Here is a 21,231-nt window from a genome sequence, read left to right on the forward strand (position 1 = left end):
ACTGGGGGAGAAGAGAGTGAGACATGGAGGAAAGCATTGGACCAGGATCTCGGAAGCCCAGGTTTGAAGCCCTGATCTCCCACGGAAGCTTGCTGGGTGACTTGAGGCCAGTTATACGCTTTGAGTCTAACCTACCTGGCAGAGTCGTTGTGAGGATTAACATGGAGGAAAGGAGAACAATACATGCTCCCTTGGGCCCCCCTGGGTAGGAAACTAGGGTATAAAAAAGGTCAGTAAATAGAACCCCGCACACAATCTAGATTCATCTCTTGGAGGATCAATCCCTGCCTTTCTAAGGCCTCCCAGAATGCGCAGTGAAAGCCCCCAGGTCCCGTCAGAATGGCCAACGCAGAACATTTTATTTAAAAACGAAGCTTATCGGTGCAAACCCAAAAGAGAGAGAGGGGGAAAAAAAAGAACCAAAAAGGCAGCCGTACATTAGAAAGCTGGCTTTAATTGGTACAAAACAGCCTCGGCATAAATATCTCATAGCTTCAGTTTCTGGGCAGAGAGCGCTGGCTTCTTCGCTTCCCTCCGGCTTTTCTTGGCGTCGCGGATTTGCATCTTCACTTGATCTTGCAGCTGGGAGAAGAACGCTTGGGAGGACTTCAAAGCACGGTCTTTGCCGTCATCCTGCAAGAGAGCAACACGGGGAGCGTAATGGAGACATGCTCTCGACGCACGCACAAAGACATGATGTACGGCTCTTGCGGCCGCTTGAATGGCTCCCGGAGAAGGCTCCAGAGGAAGCCGCCCTCGTTGGTGTGCCGATTGATAACTCAACGGGAAAACAGCTGTTGTGTCGCGCAGCACCTTTCATTTCCCCCAGCAACACAATGAATGCAAAGAAAGCTGGAAGGGACGCGCTCTGATCTACCCCCTTACGCTCCACGCATGTTAATAAGAGATAAGCACAGCCCGGCAGAAGCTAATCCCTTTATCACAGGGGGGCAAACAGCGCCGGGGAGCGCCGGGTGAATTTTAAAAAGGTTCCCTCCCCGCCCCCCGTCCTTCCAAATGGCTTGTCTCCAGTGACGCTAGATCCCTGTCCAGCAGCACCTCAGAAACGGGCAAGAGTTTCGGGAGAGAAGCTTTGAGAGCCAAAGCTCCCTTCTGCAGATTCTGACCAACACGGCTGCCCTCTGAATCTAGCCACTCCGAAAGCGTAAGATTTCATTGCCGCCATGTTCCAGAGAGCAAGAAACAGTGTCTTTCTAACGCATTAATTTTGCAGAACGCTTTTATGGATTAAAAAAATATATATCCAGGCCGATTCCCAAAAAAGCTGCAGTTCTATTACATCGCTGAATCTTTAATCAAATTGTAATTTAAAAGGAACTGGGCATAAAAATCCTACTTTGGTCATATATATGCTACTTTCCCCTCCTGCAGAGTCCCCAGACTTTTGTGAGCAGGCAGGCACATCTGGAATTCTGACATGATGGTGTGGCCACAAAATGGCTGCCATGGGAGGCGGAGCCAGCCACAAAATGGCCGCCACAGCAACAGCTTAGAATCTGCACTCCCAATCAGAAGCTCGCTGCCCTCCAAAACACTGCCCACATGACTCCTGGGGAATTCATTGTGGGCAGTGTGCCCCTCAGAGACACCCACGCAGGAATAAACGCACTGGAGCCAGACATTCAGCGGCCTTACCCGGAGCACAGACGCCCCGCCTGCCGTGAGCTTCTTCAGCTGCCCGGCAGACACCCGTTTCTTCAACTTGGGGTTTTCTTCCGCCTTCTTCTCCAGGACCTTCTCCCGCTTTGCCTTTGCCTTCAGCCTGATCCGCTTCAGCAGCTTCTTCTTCCGCCGCTCCCGTTTCTTGTCCGTGGAGGTCTTCTCGGCATCCGTCTTCAGGTCTCCGCCTTTGGCCTTCTCCTGAAACAACAGCCTGCGTTAAAGGATCAAGGCACTCCACGTCCTGTGTCTCCTGGGGCGGACGGCCTCTTGAACTCGCCAGGAAGATGCCTGGTGGACCACGGCACCCATCAGCACCAGATGCGTGGCTTGGCTTGGACCTAGGCAACGGGGGCTGCAACCAACAAGTCTATGCAGATTTAAAAGGGGATCTGACAGGTTCATGGAGGAGAGGTCCATCAGTGGCTGTTAGCCAAGGTGACTAAAGGGAACCTCCCCTTTCGGAGGCAGTCAACCTCTGAATCCCAAGCCAGGAGGCGACATCAGGGGATGGCCTCAGCCTCCGTGCCCTGTTCGTCTGGCCGTTCGGAGGAACTATTTGGCCACTCTGCAAGTTCTACCAGACCCTTCTGCGGGATCCCTTACCTTGATCTCCTCCGGAGCGAGGAGGGCAGCGTCGCTGACACTAACTGGTGCAACTTCCTCCATCGTTATGGCGGGGAGATTGGAGACTATTTTAACCTCTGGCACGGGCTAGAGGGGGAGAGAAACGCACACAACGTTAAGTGGGAAACATTTACTGAATCATTCAACGGCAGCGGAAGTTCTTGGGTTTCCCAAACCGGTTTCCCAAACCGAATGAAGGTAACAAGACTGCAAGGATTCCCTTGATCTTGAATAAGGCAAATGAAACGCCCCTTGGTGACAGCTGCCTTCACTCCGAGGGTTGTGTTTGCTTTCAAGCCAAGGGTTATGCGTATGGGCTCCAAATGCGGCTGCACTTACCGGTTTCGGGGTGAAGTGGAAATCGGAAAGGGCGTCCAGCTTAAGGAAAAGCGAATCCAGCATTTTCTGAATTTCTATGTGTTCCGGGTTTTCTTCCTCTTCGGTTTTTTTCTGGGTTCAACCATAAGGTGGAATGAATGGGGAGCAAAATACCAAGCAGAAATGAACATCGGAAGAGCCCTGCTGGGTCAGGCCAGGGAGGGTCCATCTAGTCCAGCCTCCCATCTCACCCAGGGGCCAGCCAGTTCCTCTGGAGAGCCAACAACAGGGCAGAGAGGCCGAGGCCTTCCTAAGAACCTCAGAAGAGCCCTGCTGGATCAGACCAGGGGTCCATCTAGCCCTGTCTCACCCAGGGGCCAGCCAGTTCCTCTGGAGGGCCAACAACAGGGCAGGGAGGCTGAGCCTAGAAGTGTGCAGGCCCACAAACCCAACTGAATTGCTCTTTACAGACCACCAAGGGGACCCACTAGAACCTACGTCAAAAGCAAGTCACCACTGAAATCACACCTGGTTGAGCTTCAGGAATTCCTGCTCGTAGATTTCCGTGAGGCTTAACTTGCTCTTCTCGTGATCCAGCGTCAGGCGCTTTTTGAACTCGTAGGGATCCTCCTTCGGCTTTTCTTTCCGCACGACGTCGTCCCAAGCCTGAAAAGAAAGACGTCGGAAAGGTAGAGGCGCACGAACAGGAGGGTGACCTTCCGAGCCGCCGGAGGGGGATCCTTCTCTGCCAATTTGAAATTGGAACTCTTTCCTCTTTTGAAAATGGGCTGTACTGAGATTCTCTCCGGAAGGCACTGGAGCCCCAGGGACCCAATTCTGCGTCCTGCCTTACACCTCCTCCTCCTCTCCCCCCTCAGTCCTCCTCAGGCCTGGAGAGCCGACATCACTTCCAGTCCCGTTCCTTGAAGCCCAACAAATATTTGGTGAAGAGGTCGGAAAAGCCTGGCCTGGAGGCCTGCTTGGAGCAGACGGACAAGCCCCAAGAAGAGGTATCTGAGATGCCTCCTCCATCACCTCGTCCCAGTGGGAAACCAAGAGTGGGCAGGGGAACCCCCCCCTCCCGGCCGCCTCACAGCACTGCACAGAGGCCGACAGCTGTAATAACCTGATCTTTGATCCTCCCCTTGATGATGTCTTCGAGCTCCATCGTCGTCTCCTCCGTGATCACGGGAGCTGAGAAGACAAGAAAAAGAATTGGTTTGAGAATTTCGGACCAGCCAAACACAACCGTGGGAAACACGGCATCAGCCTTACCCGTTCAACCCAACACGTTGTGATCCGGCCCTTGTGAATGGGGACAGGTGGGCACAAAAAGGGGGCCCTCCGCTATACATAACAGAAGCCAAGAGGGGCCTCAAAGCCCGTGCTGGAATAAACCTCGCCAGCCACTCAGGGGCCCCGGGAATTCTGGTTTTCTATCTCGCCGTCGAGCAAACCGAGACGTACCCATTTTGACGGCATGGTCGAAGAGCACCATCTCCTCCAGGAGGCTGTTTTCGGGCCGCTTCTGCCCCGTCACTTCTCCTCTCAGCTGCCAGGACTTCTCCCGCAGCAGTTCCTCTTCGAGCGACTTAATTTTCTCGCTGAGCTGCAAAGAGAGCGATGGCTCCTGAGCCGGTTCCCAGGATGCTTTGGCGCTCTCCGAGCTGGCTGTTTCTGCGACTCTGAAGATTTCGCCTTAGTGGGGCAGCGGCGAAAGGGGGACTTTTGCTTTAAGCGACCGAGAGAGAAACGCCTGTGGGTCCCCCGCTAGACGTACCTTCAGCTGCCTTTTCTCAAAGGAGGATTTGGCTTCAGGGGCGTGGCTCGTCTTCCCTTTCGATGTGCCTGGCTCATCTTCTGCTTCACTGTCAGACGGCAAGGCGAACGTCACTCTTTTAAAAGCCGCTTTCTTGCTCTCGTTCCCCCGCGGCTCTCGGATTTCATCCATTCCCTCCGTTCTGTTGTTAGACAACATTTTCAAGGAAAAGAAGAAGAGTTGGTTTTTGTACCTTGAAGGAGTCTCAAATCACTTTCCTTTCCTCCCACCCTGTGAGGAAGGGGGGGGGGGTCCAAGAGAGCTGTGAGAGAACTGCTCTGCAAGGACTGCTCAAAGAGAACTGTGACTAGCCCAAGATCACCCAGCTGGCTGCCTGTGGAGGAGGAGAGGGGAATCAAAAACGGTTCCTCCAGATTAGAGTCTGCTGCTTTTTGACCTGTGCGTCATGTTGACTCTGTGAGAATCAAAGTTCCCTTCATCAGGGGCCTCGCAGGGCTGTCACGAGGATAAAAATGGGGTTTTGTGAAATGGAGGAGTTTCGACTAAAGCAACAAGGCACGGCTCTGCATGCACACAACCCACATGTCGGCTGCTCCTTCCTCCTCCTCCTCCTCAGCTTCAGATTCTCCTCCCTCACTCTGGTCGCCGTCATCTTCAGAGCCTTGGCGGTCGACCGTGATCTCTTCGGGACTGTCGACGGGATCGAAATAATCTCGATATTTGAGATCCCGAGCGCTTTTAGGCGGCTGAGGGAGACGGAGAACGAAATCAGTACAAAGTTCGGGAGGGAGGGCTGATCCTCTGGCAGCAAATCCCCCATTTCAAACAACATTTTTAACTACCTGCTTCTCGCCTCTCTCACCTTCGCTTTGGCGACCCCGAATTCCACCTCCTCCTCATCATCGTCTTCAGAGAGCACCTCCTCAAAGTAATCAATGCCCTCCTCTTCATGGCCACCGCCGTCCTCCTCTCTGCCTTCCCTTTTCTCGGCCGCGTCCAGAGCGGCCTCCATCTCAGCCAGCTTGAAGAACTTGTCATCCACGAGGGACGCTTCCCCCGTCCTTTTCCCAGCGGGCTTCGACGGTCGGGCCTGTCTCTCCAGCTCGTCGATGTCAAAGTCGATATCTGAATCCTCGTCGCTGAACGCGGGGCCCGTCCTCGCCCTGAGCCGCCTTCTCTTTTCTTCATGGTTGCTTTCCTCTTTCTTGGGATCTACGTCAAGGTCCTCCATCTCATCTTCGTGGTCAGTCTCCTGTCCATCATCCCCCGAGAGGCGGTCCTCCTCCTCCTCCTCCTCCATTTCGGGGAGAAGACAGAGGTCATCCTCGGCAGCACTTCCAGCCACGGCGGCCTGCAGGTAGCTCAGGACTGCCTCGTTCTGGAGCTCCAGCTGCTGCCAGATCTGCTCTTCGTCAAAGTCTTCGATCACCAGTTCTTTCAGGGGGCTCCCCGGAACCGTCCCGGGCCCGAAAGCTTTGTGGAAATCGTACAGCGTCTTCGTTAGCGAGCTGAGATCGGCAGCGAGTCCGTCCTGAACGCTGAGAGGTGAAACAGGCCATGAGACGTTAAGGATTCAGGTCACAGACATGAGCCTGTCTGTATGACAGCCAAGGCTCTCTCGGCCGGCTCTCCCCCTCAGCCGGCTTCATACACGAAGCTGCCTTCTATTGAACAGGCGATCCCGGTCAGTATTGCCTACTCAGCTGGCAGGTGGGATGAAAAATCACCACTAGGTAGGCCGGAGATCTGGAGCCATCTATATACGTGAGAATGTCAGGCCACCCTCCCCCCTCCCATCCCATATATTACACCAAAATATTATTATTGTGTATATTGCACGCAAATGTGCATATTACACACAACCGGTGGAATATGTGGAGGGGGACACCTAGTTTTGCAGTAATCTCCCAGCCTAGCCTCCCTCTCAGGGCTGTTGTGCAGAGAACACCCCTGCAGGGCAGCCTTGGAGAAAAGGCGACCATAGGCAGAGATGGGGGGAGGGGATCAGCGGCCCACCCCTCTTCCCGGCTCGGCTGCCCTTACCTGAGGAAGCGCTCCGGCTGCGCCGCGGCGGCGTTGAGCGCTTCAAGGCATCGGTCCAGCCGCCCGCGTGGAGCCGGAGCCGCCGCCGCTGCGACACTCGCGGCCATCCTTGCTGCTCTGCCCGGCTTCCGGGGAGCGTCACGACTGGCGGCGTGCGTCGCCCAAAGGGCTCCGGCCGGAAACGCGCAAGGCGGAGAGAAAGGTTCCGCTGGGGAAACCAACGCTTGCCACTTTTCTTGATTATGGGGCATGGCTTTTGGAGCGATTTTATTTCCCGGCTCTTACTCCACCCCTGTGAGGTGGGCTTTAGTGGAAAGAGAGTGGGATTGGGTGTAAATCCTTCGCTCCCCCCCCTCCCCTCCCCAATCCTTTTCTAATGACTTCCGGGCAGCGTATTCTGCCCCCACAACAGCCTTGTGGGGTAGGCGAGGCTAAGGAAGAGACTGGTCCAGGGTTGTCAGTCTATCTGAGTCTTTTTCTTCGAGGAGTGGCTTTGGGAAAATGTTCCCCCCATTTGCAGTCTGCGCTGAAAATGGTGCGGCATGAATGAGAATTAGACTTTGGTACCCGGGACAGGCGCTCTTGGAATAGAGCTGAGAAACCGGCTCCTTCTAGGACCTGGCGGCAGCCCCGTCCTGCGGCGCGATTCTCCCTTTGCCAATTGTTAGAGCCCGGATGTGTCCCTTGCCGGCGTCCGTCCTTTTGACTTCGATTGGGCTTCAGAAGAGCGGCTTTCCGCAGAGTTGCTCGTCGGGACTTGCCAGGTTCAGCAATGGCGGCCTCCTTATGCAAGATGGCAGTGGGTAGGTTGTTTCCCCCTAAGCTGACGAGTACGTGGGGGGGGGGGCGTATGCTGTAGACGAGACCCCCCCCTCGCCTCTGGGCTGGCTTCCGTGATGCAAACTCGGGCTTGCAATGTGCAATTGGGAAAATCCCCCGGGAAAGTGGGAACTCTTTGGATTTCTCCATTCTTTGCAAGTTGCCCCGGATTTTCCTTTTAGGGGGGTTGGGATGCCTTGTTAAAAGACTGACAACTAGAATTGTCATCCATCAAGATCCTGCTTTCTCCGCAGGGGCGCTGGGGGTTCAAGGAATTTTGGTTGCCAATCTCCAGGCGGCAGCGGGAGATCTCCCCGAATTACAACTGGTCTCCAGGGTACATAAATCACTTCCCCCTGAAGAAATTGGCTGTTTTGGAAGGTGGGATCTACAGAGGTCCCTGCCCTCTTTAGGCTAACCAACCCCGCCCCAAGTGCAATTTCCAAGAATTTCCCAACCCAACGCTGGTAACTCTAATCTGGGCGCATCTTCTCTTATGCACAGGCAGCCACCGTGCATGAACATTAAAGCACATTGCAGGCTCTCCCCATACACTGCAGAAGATTCAGAGTGGGCAGTTGCTGTGCTGGTTTTAAGCAACAGAACAAAGTCTGAGTCCAGGGGCATCTTGAAAACCAACCAAATTTAATTCAGAGTATCAGTGTTGATGCTCATGCACACCGCTTCAGAATTATTGCTCATAGAGCGTCCTTGCCCAGTTCCCTTGAACCAATACACTATTGTATTTTCGAGCCTTTAAAAATATAATCTCATGATGTCTAGAAACTTGCTTCCTTTGTAATAAGAACACAGTGCCTCATTTCTTAGTTTGTTGTTGTTGTTGTTACGTGCGAAGTCGTGTCCGACCCATCGCGACCCCATGGACAATGATCCTCCAGGCCTTCCTGTCCTCTACCATTCCCCGGAGTCCATTTAAGTTTGCACCTACTGCTTCAGTGACTCCATCCATCCACCTCATTCTCTGTCGTCCCCTTCTTCTTTTGCCCTCGATCTCTCCCAGCATTAGGCTCTTCTCCAGGGAGTCCTTCCTTCTCATGAGGTGGCCAAAATATTTGAGTTTCATCTTCAGGATCTGGCCTTAGTTTACAGAAATCAAACATAGGGCTTTCAAAAGCCCATATCCAGAGAATCCTTTTGATATGTAAGGTGCTCCTGGACTCGAATTCAGGTCTTATGCAGTGTAACGCATCTGTCCTCTGAAAGATATTGTGCTGTCGTACTCCGTGGTGAAATTGCAGCCACGTAGGTTACTAGATCTCTTCAAAGTGTCCTTTTGCCTTTCTGTTTGACAAAGAACCTTTTTCCACGCTATCAGTTACCTGGACATAGCCCCACTTGAATAATACGCGGCTAAGATGTAGCTATCTTTTAAATAAAAATAGATCTCTCCACCCCGTGAAGTGAATCATTATACCATTGTGGAAGGCTGCACGGAAGCCAGAATTCCAGCAAGGGAGCGATCAGTCGAAGCAGAAGAGGGACTGTTCAAAGTCTCCATTCTTGGCAAACTTTACGCAAGGTTTCTGTTCCAAAATAATGTTTGGTGATTAATCATCCGCCGTTGTTAACTGTACAGCTGGTAGATTTCTGGAAATAGACCAGATCACCTTGGAGAAGCCCTTTGAGGTCCAAATTTGATTTCTTTCCTGTCTTTTTTTGGGGGAAAGGCTGTGGCTCCATGGCAGAGCCTTTGCTTGGCAGGCAGAAGGTCCCAGGTTCAATCCCCGGCATCTGCCATTAAAGGACCAGGCAGGAGGGGATGGGGAAGGCCTTGATCTGGGACCCTGGCTCAGGGGCAGAGCCTCTGCTTGGCAGGCAGAAGGTCCCAGGTTCAGTCCCCGGCACCTCCAGTCAAAAGGACCCAGGCAGGAGGGGATAGGAAAGAGCAAGGGAGCGGCAACCGGCCTGACTAGACAAGGGTCAAGGGTCTGCTTCCTCATATGGCAGCTCAGTGTGTTCATGTTTCCAGTTGCACGTTGACATTAGCGCATAGCTGCACGCTGTCTGCCCCTCCAGCCTGTTTCCTAAGAATTCCAGCCTCTGAGTTTGTCTTTTTAAAGCCTCGTTTCCAATCACTGCTGCCGTGCTCAGCCGGCGTCTTCCGGGAGCTTCCGCCCCAGCCCTCCTCTCTCCTTCCTCACCCCCAGTTCTGCCACCACATCTGGGCCAGACGCGCCTCACTTCATCCATCGCCATCCCAGTCCCCTCTCTCCGCACACAAATGCCGCTTCTTTCTTGGCGGTCTCTTCTAGCCGGCTGATTAGCATTTGGTTTAATTAGAGTGGGCTAATTAGCATTAGCAGTCGTTAGCAGTCGGAACAGCTCCGCAAATCCCTCCTTGGATTATTATCCCCCCTTTCCTTTTGGCTGGGGAGAATTTGGACCCCCCCCTCCAGTTTTGGGTGTTTCCTTGCCATTCAGTTGCCTGCTTGGGCCTTGCCTGTTTTGGGCTCATCTCCGGCCCTCCCGGAAGGGATTTGTGGGTTTTTTGTCATGTCGACGACGGGAATTGCAGGGGGGGGGGCCAAAAGGATGGTGCGGACCCTCTCCTGGGGAAGCTAATAAGCAGGCCCATCTCACAGCGCTAATTGAGAAAAGCTTTCAGCATGCATTTCGAAGGGGGCCCTCGGGATGGAAGGAAACGCCCCCCTTTCCCCGTTTTTAATGCAGGACTAAGAGCCCAGAAGCAGCTTTTGTGCCAGAGCATCATCTAGGTGATGGGGTTGGAGTGCTGTCTGGTCCTGTTTTGCACGAAGCCTTCTCTTCTTCCACTGCACTTAGCTCGGTGGGAGAAGACCACCCTGGTTTGCCTGTTCTCTACCAGGGGCCATGAGCTACGCCGCTTAATGCCCACCAACTGTCCTGGTGCCCTGGGAAAGCGGGCGGGGGGGAAGACGTGGGTTTTGGCCACCAGGGAGTCCAGTTGGCCACGGAAGGGTCGATGGGCTGGGCAGATTTGTGTAATGTTGCTTTGGGAGCCCTTGGGAGCACCACGGCACAAGGGCCTTGGCTGCAGGTTGGCTGCAGCAGCCATTTTGTGCCTGGCTCCGTCTTCTGAGGCAGCCATTTTGAGCTAGTCGTTTTGTGGCTGGCTCTGCCTCCTGGGGCAGCTGTGCTGAGGCAGCCATTTTGCGACTGGCTCCATTTTGGGGCAACGCCCAGAGCATTATGTGCGAATTTCCAGTGGTGTCCGCAGGCTCAAGAAGAAGAAGAAGAAGAGTTGGTTCTTATATGCCTCTTTTCCCTACCCGAAGGAGGCTCAAAGCGGCTTACAGTCGCCTTCCCATTCCTCTCCCCACAACAGACACCCTGTGGGGTGGGTGAGGCTGAGAGAACCCTGATATTCCTGCTCGATCAGAGCAGTTTTCTCAGTGCCGTGGCGAGCCCAAGGTCACCCAGCTGGTTGCATGTGCGGGAGCGCAGAATCGAACCCGGCATGCCAGATTAGAAGTCCGCACTCCTAACCACTACACCAAACTGGCTCTCAAGAAAGGTTGGGGTGCGTTTGAAGTACCCCTCCTTGTTTTTGCCCCCCTTTTAAAACGTTTGTTCCGTGCATTTCACTTTTCACTTCAAGCCAAGATTAACCACCCCACCAAGGAAGCCAGGATTCAGGACTGGAGTTGCCAGCTCTGGGTTCAGAAATATTTGGAGATTTTGGGGGTGGGGGTTGCCGTTTGGGGACCGGAGGGACTTCAGTGGGGGAATTATGCCTCATAGTGGCCATATTCTCCAGTGGAACGTATCTCTGTGGCTTGGAGATCAGTTGTGATCCTTGGAGATTTTCAAGTTCCACGTAGGCGTTGGTAACCATGGGCCTTCCTCTGCAACTTGGCTTTGGGACCTCTGTCCTGAGCCATAAAATAGGGTTGCCAGCCTCCAGGTGGGACCTGGAGATCCTCTGGGACTGTAGCTCATCTCCAGACCAGTCCCCCTGTTTTGGAGGCCTTGTCCCTTGCGTATAGGGCGGCCGTTGAGGACCTTCTCTGTCCCAAATCCCAGCCACTCCCAGCTCCACCCCCAAAACCTCCAGGTATTCCCCAACCCAAATCTGGCAACCCCTAGCGTAAAACGAAGCTCAGGAAACCTGGCATGAGTGCACTCCCGGAGTTACCATTAATCTGAAGTGTAGAAACCCCATTTCCCCCCATATTAGCATTTTAACACATTAGTGAATGTGGCAACTTCCAGCGTTTTGCAGCGTGCTTAACAGCTGGAACGATGCGCGTGGAAATGCGTTCCAAGGCAAATATTTATCCCATGTGTGTTATTCGGGAGTTTGTGATCTTGTGAGAGTCTCTGTAGATGGGGGCTGCGAGGGGCAGGGGACTTCGAGCCCCGCTAAATGCCAGTTTTACAGAACAAAATCCTTCCCCTTAAAAAACCCATTGCATTTTACTGTATAAAAATTGAATTATAAACTTTAGAAATGATACAGCTCTAGGGAGTCCAACTCCCAGGCCGTCTCCTGAATTACCACAGATTTCCAACAAAAATTGAGTCCGGTAGCACCTTTAAGACCAACAAAAGATTTATTCGAGGCGTGAGCTTTCGCATGGAGGCACACAGGGGGAGAGGTGAGGGTTGTGTAGCAAATCGATGAATCTAATGTCTGATTTTCATTTATCTTATCAGGGCTTCTGTCCCGGCTGCCCAAGGCCACTCTGACGGTCCGAATGTTGTCCGTCTCCCCTCCTTCGGCCCAGAAGCCTCCGGGCTGTTTGTGGAAGCTGGGCCGCCTGAACCACGTGGCCATCGCCGTGCCTGATCTGGAGAAAGCCAAGTTCCTGTACAAGGAGGTGTTAGGGGCCACCGTGAGCGAGACCGTGCCTCTTCCCGAACACGGCGTCTACACGGTGTTTGTGGACCTGGGGAACACCAAGTTGGAGCTGCTGCACCCGCTGGGGGACAACAGCCCCGTGGCCGGCTTTTTGCAGAAGAACAAAGCCGGTGGGCTGCACCACATTTGCATCGAGGTATGGACTCTTCCACACCCTGCTTTTCTTTTTCTATGAAAGCTTCTTTCTCCCGTTTCAAAACCGTGTGCTTTGTTTCGGAGGGAAGCAAGGCACATGCTGTTGGCACTCTCAAATGGGATCCCAAAATGATGTCATACACGTGTGTTGTTTCAAAACAGTCAGTTTTCTACCCCTCTGAGGGTTGCCAGATCCTGGCTGGGTATACTCCTAGAGAATTGGGGGTGGGGTCTGGGAAGGACAGGGACCTCAGAGGCCCCCCTCCAAAGCATCCTTTTCTTCCGGGGGAACTGATCTCTGTAGTCTGGAGAGGAGCTGTCATTCCAGAGGAATGGAGGCTGGAGGCTGGCATCCCTGAGTCCCCCCTCCCAAGCAGCCCTTTCCTCCAGGGGAACTGATCTCTGTAGTCTGGAGAGGAGCTGTCATTCCGGGGGATCCTCAGGCCCCACCTGGAGGTTGGCATCTCTAAGCCCTCGGGAAGTGTCTATAATGAATCAGGAGCAATTGGGGCAGTGTTTCAAAGAAGGCCAAACTGTTACCCAGCCAAACCTGAGTCTCTTCATGCCTGTGGGTGTGCATAGCTCACTCCCTTGATGTCCAGGGGACGTAACCAGGACTGGGTCACACCTTAAAGGAATAAAGTCTGCGGTTTTTCTGGGGTCAGCTGGCTTCATAACCAGTCTGTGCAATATCGGATGGACCACGTAACACATGTGGACAGGAAGATGAATGCTTAGAAGAGCACAATATCCAACAGTGTGCAGATGTAGCCTAGGAACACAAATTTGTTGCATTCTTAATCCAGTCAAAACCCAGCGAAATTGAGGATTGCCTTATGAGTGTATTAGACTGGACTGACTCAGTTTCGTAGCTTGTCTTGTGACCCTTGATCTGGCTTTCCTGTATACAGGGTTGGCCAAGCCTGCTGAAAGGGACTCATGGGAGTTGTAGTCCATAGACATCTGGAGAGCCATAGATTGCCTCTCCATCTTTCATGATTTCCGTCTTTTAACATTCCCTCTCTTGTAACCGTTCATCATGGCATGCATTGGATTTATTGATTTATATCCCGCTTTCCTTCCCCATCAGGAATCAAAGCGGCTTTTTTAGAACACCCTTGTTCCTTCCTCCGTTCTCCCACAACAACAGCCCTGTGAGGGTGGCCTTGCTGAGAGTTTGAGCCAGGCCCGAGATCACCCAGTTGAGTGTCCATGACAGACGTGGGGGATTCGAACCTGGGTCCTGTTGTACCACTTTCTCTCTCCTCCACCTCTCAGTGGTTCAGCTGCGTCGCTTTAAGAAATTAAACCCCACCCTGTTCCAAACGTGCAATTTAAGCGCATTTCTCTTTGAAGGTGGACAACATTACAGACGCCATAGCTGACCTGAAGGAGAAGGAAATCCGCGTGTTGGGTGACGGGGCTAAGATAGGCGCCCACGGAAAGCCAGTCATTTTCCTCCACCCAAAAGACTGCGGCGGAGTCCTTGTCGAACTGGAAGAGGCCTGAGCGGAAAGCCCGCCAGCGGGAACCGGAAACGAACAACCACCTGATGGGAATCTGTGGCCCAAACTTCAGAACTCTTGATTCAGTGGTTTGTGGGGAGCGTCACTGTCCCGTGAATGGCCAGAAGAGGGAAAATTCAAGCCGGAGTGACCGTTTTGGGATGTTGCAGCTTCTTTTTCTTCCTGGCTGGGAAGCCGCTTTGCCCACTGAAGCAACCCGATTGATCTTTTTGCGTTTTTTGGCGATTTGGGACTGTGTCACTGCTCTGCAGCTAGAGTTTCCCTGTTAGCCTGGGCATGATTTTGCATCCACCTGGTAGATTTGTGGGTCACCCTACTGTTATTTTGCTCTCCATTTGCAAACCAGGAAGGAGCGGTTTTCTTTTTTGGTCCCTTTCTCCAGTGTCCCCATAAGGAATCGATCGGGAAGAAATGGTCTTGTTTTCCGATGTCTCCATTTCAAGGACTAGCGTTGATTGGCTCCCTCCATTGCTCTGGGCTCCGCATTTGGGCATCTGAGATCACTTAAGTGATTTTTCTTTAGGGCCGTCAAGAAACTCCCATCTCCGCAAGTTTCCATTTTCGGTTCCTGATCAGATACGTGCTTTGTTCAAATGCGGGGATTGGGCAGAATCGGCATTTCATCACAACTGTCAGCTAGACAAGTGACTCCTGCACATGAATTTGCGTGCCCTTAATGACTTCAAATTTTTACTTAAATCTCCCCCAGACTTGTGGTCCCTTTTGACTAGTTTTCACTGAGGGGAAAACACGTTCGTTGCACATGATGCAGCTGCTGGGGTCTGCAGCTCTCGACGTCAAATTTTAATTCTTGCGTAAAATGTTTAAACCTCCGTCTCAACGTTACACAATCGCACAATTTCCCATTAAATTTCAAAATACCAATGGAATGTCAGCCGACTCCTCATGGAATGTCAGCCGGTTCTCTACGAAGACTCCTTGCTTGGACATCAGTGTCTCGTAATTAATGCGAAGGATTAGTCTGTTAACGCGCCTTCCTTGTTGCCAACCTCCAGATGGTGTCTGGAGATCTCCCAGAATCCTGATCAATCTCCAGGGTTAGAAGGATCAGTTCCCCTGGAGAAACCGACCACTGTGGGGGGGGGGGGAGACTCCGTGGCATTATGCTCTGCTGCAAACTTCTGAGACTTAGTTGTAGTTCCAATTTCCTTTGTAATGTCTGAAAGGAGCCAGTGGGAACCTTCCCAGTTCCGTTGTCTACGAGGCCTCCAAACGGCATTCAAAGACCCCTTTACCCACCCACCATCCACCCTGTTATTTGAGTGATCCTGTTGATGGTGAAATATTTCACTTCCTTCTGTGTGCTTTATGCTGCTCCTTTAGGGGAGCATAAAACACCTCCTTAATAGCACCCTTAATTAACAGCACATTAAAGTCCTACATTTTATATCACACTTTTCCCAAGTGGGGGAAGAGACACAGAGAGAGAGAGAGAGAGAGATAAAGTAAACTTTGATTTCTGCTGTAAATTTACCTTGAGTCTGCTGCAAATCCCCCTCCCCCAAAACACACCCCTAAATAATTCATCACCCTTGACGGATCATGTGCCAAAAAGCATGGGATTATTACCCGTTGCAAGAGACTTCATTATGAGCCGATTCTTGCAGATGCGCAGAGCCCCTGTTCTAATCTGCGGAGCCGGCTCTTCGCTTGTAATCGTATCTTAAACAAAACCAGACGCGGCCGCTGCTAGATGGACAGGCAGTGAGAGTCGATAAAGGCACTGCTACAAATAAGGGTGGAAAAGAGGCCGGTGGAGAAATGCAGCAAAATCCGCCTGGTCGCTGGAATGCATGAAAACGGGCTTTGGATGTGCTTCCAGGGTGAAAGGCATTTAATTACGATTCCGACGCGATTCGTTCATTTGACTCAACGGCAGACCCCCAACATCAATGAAACGGGAGCCGCAGGATTAATACGGCTGCCGAGACGGTGAACGCAGCGGAATAGTAGTTAGGTCAGCTTCAGGGACTCGTATCTCTCCCGCCTTGGGCCGTCCAATTCATTGGGTGGCCAACCTCGCAGGGTTCTTGTGAAAATGAAACAGGAGACGGAGAGCTGTGCCCTCTTTGGAGCAGCCGTTCTCAGTTTTTTTACCATCGAGAAATCTGTGGGACAGGCTTCAGGCTTCGGGAAACCTCAAAAGTGGCAGGACCATGCATAGCTGTGGATGCCCTCACCCAGGGTCCCTCCCCTTCCCACCCCCTCCAGGCCCATCACTGGCCATTTTGGGAGAGGAGGGTGGAGTCAACATGTGGTTTAGCAAATTTTAAAAATGTATTAAAAATCAATGAACTCCCGTTCAGGAAACCCTTCTAGGGCCATCAAGAAACCCCAGAGTTTCACAAAAACGTGGTTGAGAAAGCCTGCTTTGGAGGAAGGGAGGGAGAGAAAAGATCATAATCTTTCAGTCAACTTGGATGGATGTTCCGCCCCATCCCCTCTATTTCGCTTATTTCCCTCCTTGTTTTCAGTTTGTATCCTTCCACGTTTTCCTGTTGGTTGGAACAACAACGTCTGTTTCAGAATTGGATCTGAGGTTATGGGGTGGCTTTGTTTCCTTGTGTTTTCTTGTTGTGGCCTTTGTTTTGTGTGTGTAAAATTATTCCTGCTGTATACATATATACAAAGTGGGTGGATAGAGAGAGAGGTGGGTAAGAACCTGCGGAATCTCAGAGGGGGCTCGATTTAAGCCACGGGGTGGTTCTGGATTCAGATCTCAGTCCTTGTTTTACACGAATCCAGGCACCCAACAGGTAAAGAAACATGTCCTGGGAGCTGCCCAGGCTCAATTTAGATGCTTCTCACAGTCCCTGGATTGGCTTTAAGTGGTTTGCAGTTGTGGGGAAGCGCCGTCAGCTCCGGGGTGGGAAATACCTGGAGGTTTTGCAGGTGAGCCCCAGTTTGTGAGCAGCAGGGACCTCAGACGAACATAATGCCATGTAGCCCGTCCTCCAGGGGACCTGATCTCTGGAGATTCCTTTCTAATAACAACAACATCTTTATTGGCAAACTGCAAGGACCAAACACACGCCACTGAACAGGATGCGTACAAAACTGATTTCAAAACACCTTAGTTCTAGCTGGAGAGGCAATCATTAAAAATCCTTTCTAATTCTGCAAGATCGTGGCTGAATGTTGGCAACCCCAATTCCCCCCCCCCCCAAAAAAAAAGAAAAAAAAAAGAACGGCCATCTCCTAATCCCCAGAAGGATTCAGAAAGCCTCCTCCTACGGCCAAGCATCCCTCCTGCGCGCGGGGCTCTGTGGGTCCTCCTGGGGCTGGCGCAGTCTACCTGGCGCGCCCCCTTCTGGGCAGCGGGCGGCGCGGCTATGCAGCTTCCCGGGCGCGCGGGGGATTGGCGGCACTCAGCTTCCCGGGTTAATTAGCAGTCTGGGCGAGCGGCACAAAAGGCGGCTGCGGCAGCGCCCCCTCCCCTCCCGCCTCCCTCCCTCCTCCCCCTTCCCTCCCTCCTCCCTCCTCCCTCCCGCGCGCCGCCTGCCCGGGCATCTCTCTCTTGCGCGCGCCCCGCACAAGGCGCCTTCTCCGGACCAGGTGAGCCCCCTCCCACCAGATGCAGCCCCCCCTTGCTGAGCAGCCGGGCCACCGGGTGGGGGGTGGGTGGGGTGGGTGGGGGGCGCGATCCTGGCAGCCCGCCCCTCTCCCCCCTTCTTGCCTGCTGGCATCCCTGGGGGAAAGGATGCACAAAGGGAGGTGGGGGTGGTGATGGGGGGCGTGCAGTGCTTTTGCTTGCCTGCTGCCTGCTTTGGCCCCCCTCCCGGAGAGGTGGGCTGTCAGGGGAAGGCACCCTCCCTCCCCCCCCCCCCAATGGAGAAGATGCCGCCCTCTCCAAACCGGGGGTCTGTTGGGCATCCTTCCTGGCTTCCCTGCCCCCCCCCTGGACCGGACCCTCGAGCAGGGGGGCTGCCTGCGAGTGGGAGAATCGCAGCCCTCCACGGGCGAGGGGAGGGGAGCCCTTGGAAGGGCCCCAGCGCGTGACAGGCGAGGGCGGTGCGGGGGCACGGCGGCGTTGGCCCCCTCGGTGCCCGCTCGGTGGGGAGAGCGTCCGGGGTTTCTTGGAAGGAGGAGCCCTTGCCCACACCCCCCCTCCCCCCGTGCACTGCAGGCTCCTTCGGTGCCAAGCTTTGGATGGGGGGCAGGGGGCGGGCTCTGCTCGGCCAGGCTGTTGCTAGGGCTCGGCGCAGGGGAGGAGGGAGGGGGGGGGTTGTTCGGGGAGCCGTGCCCTCCGGAGGGACCCGGAGTCGGGCACCACACCGCCGCTCTGCCTGGCACCGAGGCCTCTTTTCTTCCCTTCCATTGTGGGAGCAGCAGAGAGGCAGCCAAATGCATGGGGGGCGGGTGGGTGTGTGTGTGTGGGGGGGTAATCTTGGCTGTTCCTCCTCCCGTGGGCACGGAGCGTGGTCAGGAGGGGGGCCCAGAAGGTGAGCTGGCACGGCCGCTGTCCAGCCACGGTCTCTCCGCCTGCATCCGAGCTGCGGCTGCTCTCGGCTTGGCCCCCTGCGAAAAAAAGCATCCATTTTACCTGTTTTTCTTCTATGGTGGGTTCTGTGCGTGGCCCAGGGAGTCCCGTGGCACCTGCCAGACTGACTTGGCGGAGCCCCATCAGGGGTAGGACAAGGCTCTAAACATGGCTGCCCTTCTGGAATTTGCCTTTGCAAGCGTGGTCTCCCCCACGCAGGGTCTGCGCCCCTTCTGAAAAAGCCCCTGGGCCAGGTAGAGGCTCTCTCCTGGACTTCCTGCCTGCACAGGTGCAGGGGGACGGACGGGTGGGCTGCAACGGTCTCGGGAAGGGGCCGAAGAAAACCCAGTTCGTACTGCCTGCCTTTTCCTCAAAATCCTGCGTCTCTCCCTGTCTAAAAACCTTGTTTCTTTCCCATTTTGAATCACGCTTCCGATACAGCAGCCGAATCGGTGCTCTCTCTCTCTCTCTCTCCTTCTCCCGCCGCTCTCTCTGGTAATGAAGTCTTGAGGGAGAAGCGACTCAATTAAAAATTCTCCGCTTCGTTTTTCTCGGGGTAAACAGCATGACGAACGGGAACGTGGCTCCCCTTCCCCTTAGCCCCGGAGCCCTTCCCCGGCTCACTCGGTCCTCCCTAGAGGAGTCTTTCAGAGGGGCTGGGGGACGGAGAACATAGGGAGGGCCTTTCCATAGCTGACACTTCGTGCTCCGTTAGGGACCTGGGGCTCTGAATTCTGGGGCCGAGGCCTCTTGAAATTCCGCAATGTGCCACGGAGAGCGGTATGCTGCTTCTTTGCTAGTCCCCGTCGTATCTCAGACGGCTCATTCCCAAAACAAATCTCTGTCCGGGTACGGACCGGTGCGCTCCGTGTTCCGCCGGTCCGGCTGTGTTTACGGTGTATGCCTGACGGGGGGCGGGAAGGTGTTCTGGAGCTCCGAGCCTTGGAGAGGGCGAAATTCTGCCCGGCCTCCCCGAGTCGGATTGCGACGGGGACGCCCGTCTGTCCTTGGAGAGCGTGCCGAATACGGCCCAGTTTGCTGCAGAAGCCACTGAGCCATGTGGAATCTCAGAGGGACGTGGCTAGGGCGGAATCGGACGTGGCGTCTGTTGTCGGAGGCGCTGCTGAAAGTGGCAGCCTTGTGTTTTGAACCGGGTTTCTCCCCCTTCACCCTCTCCCTTTCTCGACCTTCCCAGTGCCCCAGGATACACGTGAGAGCCTCTGAGCGGCCAGCCCCAGGCTAACTCGGTGGCCGGACAAAGATTCGAACCTTAGTCTGGTAGTCTAGTCCAATCCTGGCTCTGTGCCCGATGATTTCCTTCATGTTGTGGTCTCATTGCAGTGTGCAGTTCCATGCCTCTGGGAGCATGGCAGGACAAGTGACACTGTGCCACCTGGGCAGGAATGCCCGATGTTCTGTGCCGCGTAGGAGGCGACCCATAATTTCTGGGCCTGATTCAAAGTGTTCGGTGTCATTAAGTGCGTCAGACTGAGTTCGATTCCCCGCCCTGCTGTGGAAGCTCGCTGGGTGACCTTGACTCGCTTGTTCCCTCTTTCAGGCTGGCCTACCTCTCAGGATTGTTGTGAAGATAACACAGTGGGCAGAAGTAACCTTTCTTTGCTACCCTGGGGGAGATGGGAGAGCGATGAGCTAATTTTTAAAAATGCTCCTGGACTCAAACTTTGCTTTAAAATGATTGAAATGCCTTCCGGAAAGGTTTTGCTTTTGACTTTGACGGGATTTGTCTTATGGCTCAGTTCCTTATGGCTGTTTCCCCCCCCCCCCAATTGCTTGTGTGCATTCCGGGCTTTCTAGTATTTTTATTGTTTTAAAGTCTTGTCCCTTGGCCTCTAGATTTGAAACTTAAGCCGTGAATGTATTTCGAAAGCAGAGATAGCCGCCCTCAATTCTTGCAGTCTGGGGGGGGGTCTGTGTGTGGTGTCCACTGAAATGTGGTTGTGCGTCTCAAAAGGTGCTATGGATTCCCTCTTGAATTGGTTACCCCTCAGATACTAGCCAGTAGGTCCTGCTCATTTCAGAAGAAACCCCACTGCCAAGTAGCCACCGCTCCAGGTACGATCGCTGGGGAGTGATGCAGGCAGCTCTCCCTCCAGTTTCCTCGAAAGGCCCAAGATGGAGCGGGATCTTTGGTTGGGTCAGCAGTCAATAAGGGCCACTTCCGGACCTTTCAGGAGCCTCCTGATGCCGTAGCTGGTGGGTGGCCGGGTTAGTCTGTCTGCAGCAGGAAAACAGAGCCAGAGTCAACAGCACTACAGTAACCCCCTCCCACCCAAACCATGTTTCCTGAGAGTTATTTGTTTCTTGAGGTTTGGGCGAACGGATGAGTCTCTTGCGATTAGCCAAAGGTTTTATCGGAGGGCTCCCCGGGACGCAGCCAGGTTGGCGTGGCTTGGTTTCCGGTCCCAGGGCCAGCCTGGCTGTCCTCACTGAGGTGGCTCTTCCTTCGCAGGAAGTGGCCGACTCTGGCTGGAACTCCGGATGCCTTTAGAGGCGCTCCGGTTGACCCCTTGATCAGCCAGCCGGCTTGCCCGGCTCCTTCCTTCCTTCCTCTGCTGCCGGCAGGGGAGACCCATTTGGGTGGTTCCCGGAAGAAGCAATTCCTCCGAGGGGAATTGGCAGAGGTCCCCAGGCCTGAACGGCCCAGGCTAAACCCCCAGGAACGCCCAGGGTGGCTACGCAGAGGCGGGCAATGGCCGGCCACCTCTGTCCGTGGGTCGCTGGGGCCAGCCTCGTCCCATCAGCCCTTGGTTGGGGGGCGGCCACCAGGTTGCCCTTCTGAGCCTCTCTTGCCCGTTCTCGTCACGCTTGGCCCAGATTAGACTTTCGGGGTGGAGCCCAGCAAGGACGCCCGGAGCCTCTCTGCGGAGACACCTCCGTACTGTTCTGGACAACCCCGCAGGGCCGCTCTGTGTCGGCTGTA

The 21,231-nt window shown here is 54.1% G+C and overlaps 3 protein-coding genes across 6 annotated transcripts in view; 2 read left to right on the forward strand and 1 right to left on the reverse strand.

Annotated features, from left to right (window-relative positions):
* Positions 1-434: 434 nt before the first annotated feature.
* MPHOSPH10 (M-phase phosphoprotein 10) lies at positions 435-6,605 on the reverse strand. Its single transcript, XM_077318352.1, has 11 exons — positions 6,449-6,605; positions 5,268-5,943; positions 4,988-5,151; positions 4,406-4,586; positions 4,093-4,234; positions 3,752-3,819; positions 3,154-3,291; positions 2,647-2,757; positions 2,287-2,394; positions 1,657-1,881; positions 435-633 (listed from the first exon to the last, which is right to left on the reverse strand). The coding sequence occupies exons 1-11, from the start codon at positions 6,553-6,555 to the stop codon at positions 487-489; spliced, it is 2,067 nt and encodes a 688-aa protein (XP_077174467.1). The 5' UTR covers positions 6,556-6,605; the 3' UTR covers positions 435-486.
* Positions 6,606-7,016: 411 nt separating this feature from the next.
* On the forward strand, positions 7,017-14,674 carry MCEE (methylmalonyl-CoA epimerase). Its single transcript, XM_077318374.1, has 3 exons — positions 7,017-7,251; positions 11,924-12,264; positions 13,620-14,674. Exons 1-3 carry the CDS (start codon positions 7,221-7,223, stop codon positions 13,770-13,772), a joined length of 525 nt encoding a protein of 174 aa, XP_077174489.1. The 5' UTR covers positions 7,017-7,220; the 3' UTR covers positions 13,773-14,674.
* The window catches only part of APBA2 (amyloid beta precursor protein binding family A member 2), a 48,613-nt gene continuing 39,461 nt past the window's right edge, over positions 12,080-21,231 (forward strand). For 3 of the 4 annotated variants that reach the window (XR_013227506.1, XM_077318343.1, XM_077318347.1), the window contains exon 1: positions 17,210-17,365. The gene's annotated coding sequence lies outside the window, so the exon portion shown is untranslated. Of the gene's footprint in view, positions 12,265-17,209; positions 17,366-21,231 lie in introns of those variants that run through there. The other variant, XM_077318344.1, reaches the window with a different exon arrangement.

This window comes from Paroedura picta, chromosome 18 (assembly GCF_049243985.1).
Source record: "Paroedura picta isolate Pp20150507F chromosome 18, Ppicta_v3.0, whole genome shotgun sequence".
Lineage (NCBI taxonomy): Eukaryota > Metazoa > Chordata > Lepidosauria > Squamata > Gekkonidae > Paroedura > Paroedura picta.